Source organism: Lathamus discolor, chromosome 4 (assembly GCF_037157495.1).
Source record: "Lathamus discolor isolate bLatDis1 chromosome 4, bLatDis1.hap1, whole genome shotgun sequence".
In the NCBI taxonomy this organism is placed as follows: domain Eukaryota; kingdom Metazoa; phylum Chordata; class Aves; order Psittaciformes; family Psittacidae; genus Lathamus; species Lathamus discolor.
The window spans coordinates 23,751,742-23,765,509 of record NC_088887.1 but is presented as its reverse complement, the minus strand read 5'-3'; the positions used below and the strand labels follow the sequence as shown (position 1 = coordinate 23,765,509).

General features: G+C 37.8%; 1 protein-coding gene across 5 annotated transcripts in view; it reads right to left on the bottom strand.

Moving 5' to 3' along the window:
- Positions 1–13,768, bottom strand: part of USP25 (ubiquitin specific peptidase 25) — a 90,437-nt gene that overhangs the window by 21,934 nt on the left and 54,735 nt on the right. For all 5 annotated transcript variants that reach the window (XM_065676736.1, XM_065676735.1, XM_065676737.1 and 2 more), the window contains 9 exons: positions 13,138–13,275; positions 12,210–12,286; positions 11,392–11,465; positions 9,748–9,896; positions 5,858–5,985; positions 5,002–5,097; positions 4,544–4,705; positions 2,559–2,767; positions 1,784–1,854 (listed from right to left, as the gene is read on the bottom strand). In XM_065676736.1, coding sequence (XP_065532808.1) covers positions 1,784–1,854; positions 2,559–2,767; positions 4,544–4,705; positions 5,002–5,097; positions 5,858–5,985; positions 9,748–9,896; positions 11,392–11,465; positions 12,210–12,286; positions 13,138–13,275 — 1,104 coding nt within the window. The remainder of the gene's footprint in view (positions 1–1,783; positions 1,855–2,558; positions 2,768–4,543; positions 4,706–5,001; positions 5,098–5,857; positions 5,986–9,747; positions 9,897–11,391; positions 11,466–12,209; positions 12,287–13,137; positions 13,276–13,768) is intronic.

The window sequence follows — 13,768 nt, the reverse complement described above, 5'->3', positions numbered from 1 at the left end:
TCATCAAATAAGCAGCTGATGAAATTTATTCATTCAGGAGGACAAGACAAAATAAGAATTTTGGGAATATATTTCGTATGACAATTTGACAGGAGTTTTATGAGCAAATATAATTTCCTTAGAATCAAGGACACAAGGAGAAGAAAAGCTTCTTAAGTAATTCATAAGAACACTAGGAAGTATCCCGCAAATGTAGTATGCTTTCCTTAAAAAGTTTAATGTGCCCAGACCTTATCGGCTCACAAGAGAAAAGCTTTCAGTGCTATAATCATATCATTCAGAGGAAAACATCGATGCGAAACTGCTCCCATAAAATCGGGCAATACTGAGCTATCAAACTGCCCCCTGCAGAGTCAGCCAAGCTGTAGATACCTGCCTCCTGATTGTGCGAAAACACCCACAGGGACAAAACAGGCTGAGCTGCAGAAGGCCAGCCTTCACTGCAACCCTGAGATTTCAGATGGATTCAGTACCTACTTGTCCCCTAACTGTCACTTAACACACCTCACTACTTTCAGGCACAGCACAGGAACGCCCTTTACAAATCTATATACTGTTTCCATCCTCCTTCTTCTGGAATTCTGTTTCAAAACAAAACCAAAAGCATCTAGTCTATATTGCACTACACTAGGACGAGGTGTTTTCCTAAGTAATCTCCTTTTTCCATTGTAATGATTGCTGGCATATCTTTGCCAAACAGAGGTATTTCCTCCTGTAACACCTAAGCCAACACAGGTAGGCTGTTTGGATGTGAAATTAGCAAATTATTTCATTTTGCTGTTAGATGATACGTAGCCTGTAGCCTTCCGGTTACAATATGAACATTCCAGTAAAGAAAATGCCTGCCAGTAGCAAGCCTAATGAAAGCCATCTAGGCAAGTCTGCCTGAAACCCTTAACATCACAGTTCAGAGCTGCCAGGAACTATTACAAGCCATGTACAAAACAAAGATATACCTCAAGGAGAACTGTAAACTAAACACATCTCACATGGAAAGAAAATAGTTCTTCTTCCTAACAAAGTAACAGAGGAAGTAATTTTTAAGCTTAAAATCTGTTGAAGTGAGCAAATGTAAATATGTGAACATAAGAAATACCAGAGGAGCCACAACTCCGCAGCAAAGCATTTTAAAAACGCTGTTCAGATTACACAGCATGAGAATCTCCCTAAAAGGCAGTTCAGACTGATAGTCAAGGTTGTGACTGATACTGAATCTAGATGAAGGGTTTGAGGTTTTTTTAATAGAAAAGAAAAAAGCAAAACAAAACTGAAACAACAAGCAGCCCACTGGCATTATTAACTATAAATTTAAATCAGGAGCCTTGAATTCCTAAGTATTAGTATGTAAGTTACAATACAAAAAGGCAATAAGCATTTGAGTATAAAAATAATTGTTTCCTATGTCTAATACTTTGCCACCTTTAAAGCCGTAAGATTACCTAGCAATACTGTCAGATCAGGGTGAGAAAATTTTACTGTTAAACAAAACCTGAAGTTCTGCATTCAAGTCCAAGAAAAGTGGAGCAGACATAGAACATATTTGGGCTTTTTGTCACAAAGCTGCTTAAACTCAAGTACGCCACCTGTAAAACATTGTAATATTCCCTTTCATCTGACTCTGCTTAATTAAAAGGTTTGCAAAACTCATGACTTTCTAATGAAATTTCACAAACTATTATATATAGTTATTGTATACCTGCTTTATTTTCAAGCATCAAAGAACTTTCATTAAAGTGACAAAAAGGATACGTTTTGATTTATTTCATGCAGAAATTGTACTTACTTGGACCATTGTTTTGTCAGAGTACATCAGTTCAATTGTCCGATGTATTCTAGATATACTTTCTTGTAAATCTGAAAGAGAAATAAAAAATAAGCTCTCTTTCATGAGGCTGCATAACTGCACGTGTCTTCATCTTTATTTTATCTCATTAAAAGCCAAACAAGGGTACATTTCACACTTGGTGCATCTGTTTTTCTATCTACATGCCAAACACTAAACCTTCTCAGATGATAAAGCAGTGACAGTGATTCATAATGCGCCGCTGCTAGCTTCCTAGAGCTCAACCAAGCCCACTCCTGCTGGAACAGTAACTTCCTTTGTTTTCCTCAGAGCAACAGAACAGACTGTAAGCTCTACCCACTCCAAAAAACCCTAGATTAGAAATTTGCTGAATTTTCCCATGTGGAAAGGGTCACTCTATCCTAAACTCCCCTGCAGCACCACGTCAAAGCATGGGCCCGGACAGTACCACACTGACAGCTCAGACACGACTGCAGAGACTTTCTTTGGCATGGACCACACTTCTGTCTCACTCTACTCCCCCCAATACAATGCACGCTGAAGCACTGTATACGCCTCACTCAACACCCAGTAGGCATCTTCAGTTCATATACCTTCAGTCTATTACAATCTCTAACTTCCCTTCCTATTTGCTAGAGGCAAGTTTAGAAGTACAAAACAAACAACTCAACACACACATGGACATTAAGGTGATTTCCCCCAGTTCCACAACTTCTTTCCAATGGCAAATGCACTCCCCAGCTTGTGGCATTACCTCTAGTGTCATTCTCTACTTCAGTCCTCCAGCGATGTAAACAGCCTTCTAGGACAGAGAGCTCTTCCTCAGTGATGTGCCTCGGTGCCGGATGCATTGGCAGATCAGGAGGAATTCGTGATTGTGTGAATGGTTTATGTATTACTGATCTTTGTACAGGAGATGTGCTTGGAACATCTGATGATGAAGGTCCCTGCTGCTCTATTGTGCTACGTTCATTCAAAACATGAAATTAAAAAAAAAAATAAATAAAATTGAATCACCGTGTATACAAACTAAAAGCTACACCGTAAAAATAACCTTTTAATCTGAAAACAGAAATTTTAAAGGTAACAATTTCCTACAGTGGAATCCAGGGATGATACCTACAATATCAGTATAGCATTAGTATGTAAGTTCTGGAAACCTGGTGGTGTAGTACACGTTAGCACAGCAATAACTCTGGCTGACATTCCCAAAAACAAAGGAATTGGAGTTGGATTGGTCAAGCTATAGTTTGCTTTATTTGAAATGCTATTCAACACTTTCAAATAACATCATACAAATAATCACTATGGTTTGAAACATTTATTGACAAACTGGAAACTGAAAAATCAGAGCAGCTTGTCTTACGGCTCAGTGACCACAAAATCCTAAAAATCCATAAAATCACCTACCTACCGTTAATGTTAACTGAACGGCAACAACAAAGGGACCTCTGATATTTACAGCACACTGGAAATCTAGCACCAAGCCATCTAAACTTGCTCCAAACACATCCCCTAACTCAAACGGCAAAGCAGCCAGGAAAACTAGGCAAATTCTACAAGAGCAGCAGAATATTAAAAATAACAACCTGTTATGGATTTTTCTCTTCCTATCAGTGAAACCACCCATATGTAATCATTCACTAACAAAAACATGAAGACTTTTCTAGCATTTTACTTTGTGTACATCATGATACAGCCTGAGGAACCTAGACTCTTCGGTAGGTTAAAAAGTTCTGAGAACATCAAGAGCTGCCAGTGTCACTTCATACAACATGCTGTTGTGTTTCTACAGATTGACAAAATACTTAACATGTTTTACAGAACAAACTTCCCTTATAGGAGTTTGAAAAAAGCATATCACTTCTGATCCTGTATTTCATGCAAACAATGGTAGTTTTTAACAGTTTGTCTTCTATTATTGTCAAGATTTCTACATTATATCACTAAGACATCTGAAATCTTTCGAAAGCTTTTTAGATTCATTTACTTCACTTGTCTGAGCTACAAAGTTAACCATCTTGAGTGGACCAGAACCTAGAACTCTACTTTCCAAATACAATATAAAAAGCTGTGTTATAAATTGTCAGTACCCACCTAACCAAGTCTGACCCTAAGTTATATTCCTGTTAGTCATAGTTACTAGCTTCAATAATGAGGAAAATTACATTATGGAGCTTTATCTCCCTTGTACTTTGGCTACTCTGTGTTGAAAAAGTCAGACTGTTAGGTTCCTGACAAACTCTGTGAGAAGTGTGAGCTGCAAAGCAGAAAAGCAGCCTAACTCTGAGGCTAAATCAACAGATTAATAGTACATCAGAAACCTTGAAGCTCTGCAGCACATACATACTGACCAAATTAAGATTATTAAACAATGCAATTAGGAAGCAGTGACTTCACCAGATCTCTATCCAGATCTTCACCAGATCACTATCTCTAGTTGGAATTTTAGGTGGAATTGTGGCTTATTTGAAAATAATAATTCTCCACCTAAAGGCATTTTTATAAGCACATGAGACAAACCGAGATTATTAACATTTTGTTTTATTTCAGTCATCTGTTGTGCTGAAAAGTACTTCTAGGAAGAGAGCAGAAACTTTACACCTTAGAATATGCCTAGCTGTATTAAACTGGTGAATATGGCAGGTAAGCTTCCTCCCCTGTCTCTCAGTGGCCGGGTTTGCACCAAGAGGATGACTGGTCTCTTGCCTTGGGAGAGCAGGAGGAGGTAGCTCTTACCTGGGTGGGGTCTGGGCTGGTAGCGTGCTGCTGGCAGGGGCACTAGCACCTAGGTCATCAACCGGAGACGTGCACACCGGTTTGCTGGAGGCAAACTCCAAGGCGTACTGCAGGACATCTACCAAGGGGAATCGTTTAGGACCAGAACCATAGCTTAAATATCTGTTAACCATAAAACGTATTAATGCCATGACTCACGTATACAAACAATAAATTAAAAAAAAAAAAAAAAAACACATTTTTTTCTGGTTGACTGCAATTAAATAAAGAAAATCTTTCTGAATGTGTTTCATGCATCAGAATTACTGCCCTTATGCACGGTTTCCAAAGAAAACAGTAAAAGAAAAGAGATGCAGAAAGGAAATCTAGAGCAAAAAACTACATACAAAGTATATAGCTGCAAGGACTGATTCTATGTAGCCCATAATATTATTTGCATTTACAGTTATCTATAGTACCGTTCTAATCTCTGTTGTAAAACTGTGAGGTACTCTTTGAGTCTCTTGATTTCATCCCGTTTAATTCTTGTTATTTCTCTGTTTTTGTGCATATACCTGTAAAACATGAAATTTAGAAAGTCAGGTGTCAGCCCACAGTATCCAAGCAGTGAAAAAGTCTGTATTCATCAGCCATATCACTTAGTGCTAATAAAAACCTCACACTCTCTAGAACCTACAATACACTAAGCAGTAAAGCAGAACTGAGAAGAAAATGGTAAAATCTTCCCTTCCACAACTTTCTGAAGATGCTTTTTCCCTCCAGTGTCAAAAGTTCATACTATGGATGACAAACGTGTATTAGAAAGCTTCTAAACTAGATAGTTTAGGAGGCAAGCACATAGCAATACTCCTGTTTCATTAAGTAGGCTCACAAATAAATATTCAGCATCTAACTGAAAGGCATCATGGTATCTCATCTCAACACATAAACTGCATGCACTGATGCTGAGAATCCTCTTCAAACCATGTAGTCTATGTAGTACACCATGAAATAGCTGACTTCTCACCCTCCTTCCCAACTGGACTCATAAACAGTGTGATTATTCAAAGTATTTTTCCTGGGTACACCACTATCTAGCAATAAATAAAAGACTGAAGTGCAAGAATGTTTTGGCACAATGTAGCAGTATATCTTAAATTGTTATTTATGTGTATTTTCTGAAACAGACGAAACCCATGGAAATTTTAACTTGTCTAGCTAAAAAATAAATTTACTGTGATTTAAGGAAGGATAAGATGAACCAGCAACTTTACCAAACCCATGAGATGCAATTTATATTCATACTAGGACTCTGTTGATAATATTATACTGTACCTGTCCAGATACAAAATTGGAGGAAATTCTAATTTGTTGTGTATCTTCTCTGGTCTCCCCAAAGCCTGATTAAACTCAAATCTTGAGAGCTCAAAAGTTAAGACAGGAGGAAGCTCAGTGAACCAGTGCTGAACAAAAGAAAAAACAGAACACCCCACAATGAATGCCTTCCAATAGCAGAACTTTAGTAATAATGATACAATACCTGCAGACTAACAAAGGTATAAGAGAAACTGATTTTAAAGGGCAGATCAGCATAAGCTTTACAAAGTTCCCATCTTTCCCCTTCACTGTAAACACAGACCATTTGTCATCCATGCTGCATCAGAGCTTTCCAACTCATCTATCACTGTCTGTGCTAAAGCAGAGCAGGCACAAAAGCTTCTTCCTTTCCCATTTGTCTTGTTCAGACTAAAAGCGGCCTACACTTGAACCCACCTGCCTTGCCAACTGTCCTGTCCTCTTTTAACTCTCCCATGCCCCTGAAAGGGTTGTTTACATTGTATCAAGTGCTCTTCCCACTAGTTCCCTCAGGCTCAAGTTTCTGACCCTTTCTTTCAGCTGGTATCACTCAGAGTTTCCAGTGAACTCTGAAGCAGGACCAGTGAGTACTCTGGGCTGCGTGAGACCAGCTCTCTTGGCGCTGTAGAAATCATACTTTTTCTTTAAATTTCCTCCATACTAACAACCTCTTCTGAAGTTTCTGCTCATGTCACTAACCACTGTTAATCCGTCCATGGACAAACCCATGTTATCATCACCTTATCCCACTTTTCTTTGAGTATGCAGTAGAGGTCTAACTTTGGTCCTTATTTCTTTCCTTACATACTTGGTTTCTTCAGGTACAAGATTAATTCAGTCTTAGTAACAACTGAAACAGTGTGTTATCAGCATTATTCTCAGACTAAAGCCAAAATACAGCACTGCACCAGCTACTAGGAAGGAAATTATCCGAGCTGAAACCAGGACACTAAACATCCACTCAAGCTTCCCCGATTGCAGCAGACACCATTGCCACATACTTCTGACACCAATGTCCATAGCCCACACATGGCATTTGACTTGGGGCTTGCTTTGAGTTCTTCTATCCAGCCAAATATGTTGAATAGTCTTTTCATGCAATACCTCCAAGAGAGCCTTTTCCTTCTGTGCTCATGGCTAAAATTCAGGTCTAGGTTCCCATCACTCCACATGTCAGTGCAGTGTTTCCCCTCCTCTTGCCTGGCCTTAGTGCAGAGAGCCTTGTCATACTAACGTATTTCCAGGATGTTGCTGAATTTGCCTTGTTTGTTGTCTTCAGCATCACTCCTCTCATCTGCTTACACGCAAAGTAGGCTGCCTTCCCTTTTTTGCCTGTATCAGCCTCCACTAATCACCTTTTCAGTTTTAAAGGAGATCATAACATTTGTCTTGCAGCAGCTTCACGCAGCAGTAGATTTCAATGCTAAAGTCAGCAAAGCCACACCACAACCCCTCCCCCTTAAACTCTTTTATTGCAAGGCCCCCAAACTCCTTACTGATGACTAAGCTGCTGATGCCCTGAAGTTTATCAACCATGATGCTGACAAACATTCTCTCATTTTTCCTGTCTTCTAACTCCAAGTATGTGCAATCAATCTCCATCTTCTCTTGAATTTGGATTTAAGTTCCTTGGGACAGAGAATGACTTTTTTTCGTTGTTGTTTGTTTGTACATTAGCTTGCTTGCTGACACCAAACTCCACGGCTGAGGCTTTCAGGCATCATGATAATAATAGTTAATAATAGCAACAATAATGATAATAAGCAAGCTAAATACCCCATTCGAGGCAATGGTGAGGAAAATAAGTAGAATGTTACTTTCAGGATCTTTCCATACATGCGACTATAAGCTCTGATATCTACCATCTCGGATGAATGCCACTTGAAGTCTCTGTTCAGCAGAGTCAGGCTCTGATAAAACTAGAAGAAATTCACCTTCCTTCGGTACTTCCAAACTTTCCAATGCCCTGTAACCCCTTTGAGGCGCTATGTTTAAACATAACTACTAACAGCAGCAACCACTTTAAATAAATGACTTCAGTTCAGGGAAATGTAATCAATTTACTTGGCACTGGTAATAATCCAGTAATGTTTTTCTAAATTTGGACTTAACACATTACCTTTCTTGTTTTGCCAATGTTGTCAATCCGTCATATGACTATTTTACCTCCATTTCCACATGCTAAGAAACCAAGCTGATTTAAACTCTGACAGTTTCACAAAACACAGATCTTAACACTCTAGACACTGAAATTAGAGGTGAAAAAAACCCCTCAAAATCAGAACAAAGCAATAAAAATAGTCTGACATGTCTAGTCAAGCATTTATAACAACTGACATTTTATGCATGACTGCACACAGGTTTTAACTGCAAGACATTCTTCAGTCCATAAGATGAACAATAGCATTCCTGAATTAGGTATATACAAGATTTCAACTTGCATAAGGCAACTGAGCTTTGTATTGTACCAAGATAATTTAAGAGATTTTTTTTTTTTCCTTTCAGTTATATTTCAGGAAACATGGTCACTGTAATAAGACACTTCTACAAGTGCTGGAATAAAAAAAAAAAAGAAAAAATATCAAATAAAATGGAAACATCATGCAAAAGAAGAACACATCCAGTAAGATGTGTAAATACATTTGGAAATGCTTGTTAACATCCCCTTCGGTTGATCAATATTCGATCAGCAATAGCTGACCAGAAAAGGAACTGCAAAAGGGACACTATAAAACTTCTGTTGATAACACAAAATTGGAAATAGAAATTTAGACTGGAGGATGATTTCAGGGTACGTCACTAGGCTTAGTAATGAAACCCTTTGTGTGTGTTGATTAAAGCAAGCAAAATTTCATCACTGCAAAATACTGACATCAAGGAAGAAACTACACCTGACCTTTTACTTAAGTAAAAGCAACCTCCTAAGATTTCACATCTTTAGAATAACTGATGAAACATGAACAACTGTCTAAAGAAAAAGCAGCTTAGCCTCCCCAGGCAATGGAAATTTCTGTATTTCCACATCAATAATGTACATGTTTTTAGAGAGCTCTGCCAGAGAAAAATGCTGGACATATACATACATGCCACCAGTAAGAAGACACATTTCAGAGTATACCCTCCCTCTTCATTCTACACTCACCAATGATCCAACTACCTCTTTTCTGTAATCTGTGACTTCTCTTGTTTATCATCTCACCCCAACACCACACTACACATCCCACTTCTTAATGGGGCTTCATCTGAATCCATCCACTCACGCTTTCAGCATGCTCTGACATTTGGCAGCCTCCTACTCTAGCAAGAGCTCTCTGAGGAAAAAGAGCAGCCCACAGAACAAGAATCACCTGCCCACTGCTGCAAGGAGGGTAGGGGGCAAAGGGAAGGATGCTGGGAAACATCAGAAAAAGGGGAAGAAGGCTAGGGTGCTGAGGAGTTACAAGACAGGCAGAGAGGAATAATAACAATGCTCTGGAGCAATGGTCAAATACACAGCTCATGGTTGCTCTTTACAGCATGGCACAGGTCAGCAAGTCAGTCAGCACTAGTCAGCTACCACAGGACATTACACCCATGACCTCTCTGGCGATCAAGTATCAGCAACAGGTGGGAATCAGCCTGTTCCAAATAACCACTGTAAGCACTTGATTGTGCCAGCTTTTAATAAGCTTGAACTTTCTGTCTTATGAAAAATTCAAAAACATGATACTCTGGATACTCAGAGAGATACAAAACCCTCAGATTAACAACCCAGTTCTGTCAGGCATCAGAACCTAACACAGCAGCAGGTCACATAAACAGCCATGAATCTCAGTGAAAATTAAAGAGCACTACAGCACCCCCCAAGAGAAGCACACAGGAAAGCTTACCTCCTGACCAGACTTTGCAGAGTTTTCTGAATGGAGAGATTCAATTTCCCCTTCAATCATTGCAGCTTCTAGGCACTCATGCAGATCTTTAAAGCCATTAACCTGGAGTGGATACTGGCCAAACATCTCTGTGTTTTCAAACTTTTTACCTTCACATAAGAAATAAAAACAGTCAGGGTTTTAGGAACAAAACTTTGCCTTTAAAAAAAAGCCTAACAATCCTAGGTCATCTTGCCTGGTCTACTGCAGAGTACCCACATTTTGTTATTGAACAACTCAATTGTATGTATGAAAACAAGTTACTAGAGAAAGTCACTTGAATCTAATATTGAAAATTACTGTATTTTCCTCTTCAGCCCTTTTTTTTTTTATATTGTTTTTGCATCTCTTGGTAATAAGCAAAACTCAAGATGACTCCGCACCACAAATGTATGGGAAATTTTACACATATAAATCAAAGTCCTCCTCCTGCAAATAGCAGCTCAGTAATACAACTCTACATTGTATCAGCGAAGTCAGTGGAATTGCTAGCATGAAACAGCCCTTTGTATAAGTACTTTTTGCAAAAATAAAGCACAAAAGAGAACACTCATGATTTCTGTTCTGAAAACAAGATCAAGATTTGGTAACAGTGTATAAAGACGCACGTTCAAACACGAGGAGAAATGTGGGTGACAAGCTTTCAATCTACAACTTAAATTTATTTTATCCTAAAGTCAGTAACAAGTCTTCTTACACCAGCTAGTTTCTTTCCATTGGTTTGGATTTTACATATCTCCTCAGTTAAGATGAAAACATAAGGGAAGAAAGCAGCTGAATTCAAAGAAGCAGGAATGCTAGCTAGTAGCAAGAAATTTGCAGAACCTTTAAGTCCAAAACCAAATCATTAGATACACTGTTCCAAGTAGAGCAACAACCTGGAATTCACTTTAAAAATTAGAGCTGCTTCATTCACATGCGTCTCAGGAGTCATTCACTCTGGGGATGGGGGACAGAATTGCCAACACTAGAATATTTTCACAACTGCTGTCCTCCTGGAAACACAGAACACTGCAATTCTGCAGATCTACTAATTATATGCAGGTAAGATACAGGGAAGCTTGTAGAGTCTCCTCCTCTCCAGTACTCTGTCACTGCCCTTGCACAGGTTTCCACTGACTTGTTTTCAATGGACTGTACTTTTAAGAGGGTGATGTACCCATACCAGGAATTGTGCAGAAGAAAATGCAGGAACTGAAATGCATTAAATGAAGCAGAAATAGTGTGAGAGACTAGCCCAACAAAATACAATAACTTGCCTTCTGCATACCATTAGTAAGTAGCAAAAGGTGCCCTGACGATAATTTCTTGCAAGCATTTTCTGTCAGCATCTCACCCTAACTTCTGCACTTAAATATGCGCAGCTCCTGAAGGTTATTGAAAAAAAAAAAATAATTGAAAAAAAAAACCCAAAAAAAACCCAAAATCTTTCTGCAGCTCAGTTTAACTTCAGTCTCATATTCTCATGACAGTCTGTGACAAATCTTCGGTCACAGACTGAACGTGTAGTCTCCAAGTATACTTCTGCAAAAGTAGCTAAAATGCTACAAACTTAGACAAGCACTAAGCAGACATGAGCATAGAAGTCCAAGTTCAGATGCATACCTTCAAGTACACCTACTGCTAGAAATCGTCCATAAAACAACTCCACCATTGGGTTCTTTGATTTCTCTCCATCCCTGAAAACAGAAAGCATGTAAGTGCAAAAAATCAAACACAATGCTCTGACTTTCACAAAAATATGAGCAGAATATTCTGAATATTATGAAAATGCTATTTTACTCAGATACTCTTCATTTAGTTTTGCACCTTCCTCTAATGACTATCATAATGATTCATGCATTTGCAGGAAGTTTCAGAAGCACTAAATTCTCAGGAAAATTATATAAATCAGATTCAACTCCTGAGTGGTTAAATTGTACAAAATCCATGTAAAAATAATTTCCTGCGACACTCTAGAAACAATGATATATTCAAAAAGACAGCGTGCAGATATACAAACAATGAGTATTTACCTCTGAGAAGAGAAACAAGAGCAAGGTTTGAAGTACATAAGCTACAGGATTGAAAAGAAAAGCTGCTTTCAAATAAAAAGAAAGAAACAAACAAACAAAAAAAAAACACACAAAAAAAGCTTAATTGGTTATGTACAAAACACATCTCTACTCTTTTAGACTTTGGACTTCAGCAAGGTTTTTAACGTGAAACAAGATGATGAAAAAGGGCAATTCATGGAAAAAGAAAGGTATATTGAACTAAAAAAAGCTACAGCGTTGGATCTTTTTCTGCCATATAACAAGATGTGGATTTTTGGTTGCTCAGTTTGCTTTTTCTCATCAAAACGTTCAACATACAGAATTAAAAAAAAAAAAAAAAGAAAAACAAAACAAAAAAAACCCAAGAAAAACAAACCACAACCTTACCTCTCTTCTTCAGCTTTAATTTGGAAGGCATCTTCTAGCCAATCTAATAATTTGTGTGTAAATTCACTAACATCTTGCTGTTGAAAAAATATAAAGTGATCAGTATGTGTTCACATATGTAACAGAACACAATAAAGTGTCACCTTACAAGATCAGCATAACTTTATTCCTCTTAACAGCAGCTCCAAAATCACACTATATCCAAGACTATGCCATAAATGTTTTTTTTTTATAGGTGGCTCTTAAGGCATACTAACGCTCTGGTGTTCCTCAGCCATTACAATATCCTGTGATCTTTATTACTTGGGCTCAGCTTTCACACCATGCTAGTTCAAAGGCATCTTATGAATCCCATTGTTCAAAACCTTTGGTATCTAACAAGTGGTGACTAATATTACTTTCATCGAGCATTGAATTCAGCAATGCTGTTGTAGTTAAATACCTTCACCACATAACCTCATGTGGAAAAAGATGAAGAAACCAAGTGTTTCTCAGAAAACTAAAATATACCTATTATGATTTAGGCAAGAATCCTGAATACAAGTATTAGGATCCTCCAAACTAGTATCTACAGAGATAAAGAGGACTGTACCAGCCCTGGAAGCATTGTTAGAGCACAAGAATAAAGCTCTTTAAAAAACCACAGACTTAGAAACAAAACCCCAAATGCAAGAATGTGAAATTATTGGTTACTTTCTAAAATAGCAAGAAAGTGTATTGAATAAAATAGTCACACTGACCAGATTTTATTTTCTTTATAAAAGTGACCAGAGATCACATAATATTAGAGAAAAAACTCAAAAACTGATAATTAGAAGTTTCTTTTCTGTGGACATTTTGAATTTTTGTTGTGCATTTAAAGTATTTCTTGTTGCCAGATACCATATGAAAGCATGCATAAACTTGAATGAAAATACACAGAAATTACCTGTTGGGAATCATTTGATTTAAAAGCATCTTTAAGGATTTCAACCGCTCTTGATGGGTCAACATATTTTCTCTTTGAACCAACTAGAAGTGCAAACAGGTACCTTAATTCACGCATGAAAGGCAGATTCCTATGTTCCTGTATTTGAAGAAGAATTAAATATATTTAACAAAGTGGTAACAAAAATCTACTTTACAGAAGTGTTAACCAGTCAACTAAGGGTATATCCAGCTATTCACCATAATAATAAATAAGCTTACTTGTAGTACTACCAAGGTAGTGTTGGATGCCTTTTACTTGTCAGTTTTTTAAAATCATGTAGTTCTCTGGGAATAAAAAAGAAAGCTCCCTAAAATCACATCTAGATGTGGCTGTTTGAGTTGAAATAGGGACAAATGGACAAGCTGAGTTGCATTTAAGACAGAACTGTTGCTCCTGAGACTCACAATGCCTTAAGTAATACACTGCAGCAATAGGCATTCATCTTCCTGAAATCAGTATTCCTATATATGAGTATTCCTATAACTCTAGAAGAATTTCTTGTAAACCTACACACTGCCTATTACCTTTTATTTTATACTGAAGACTAATTCTATACTGTGTACACAAATCATTATTATTTCTCTCGACA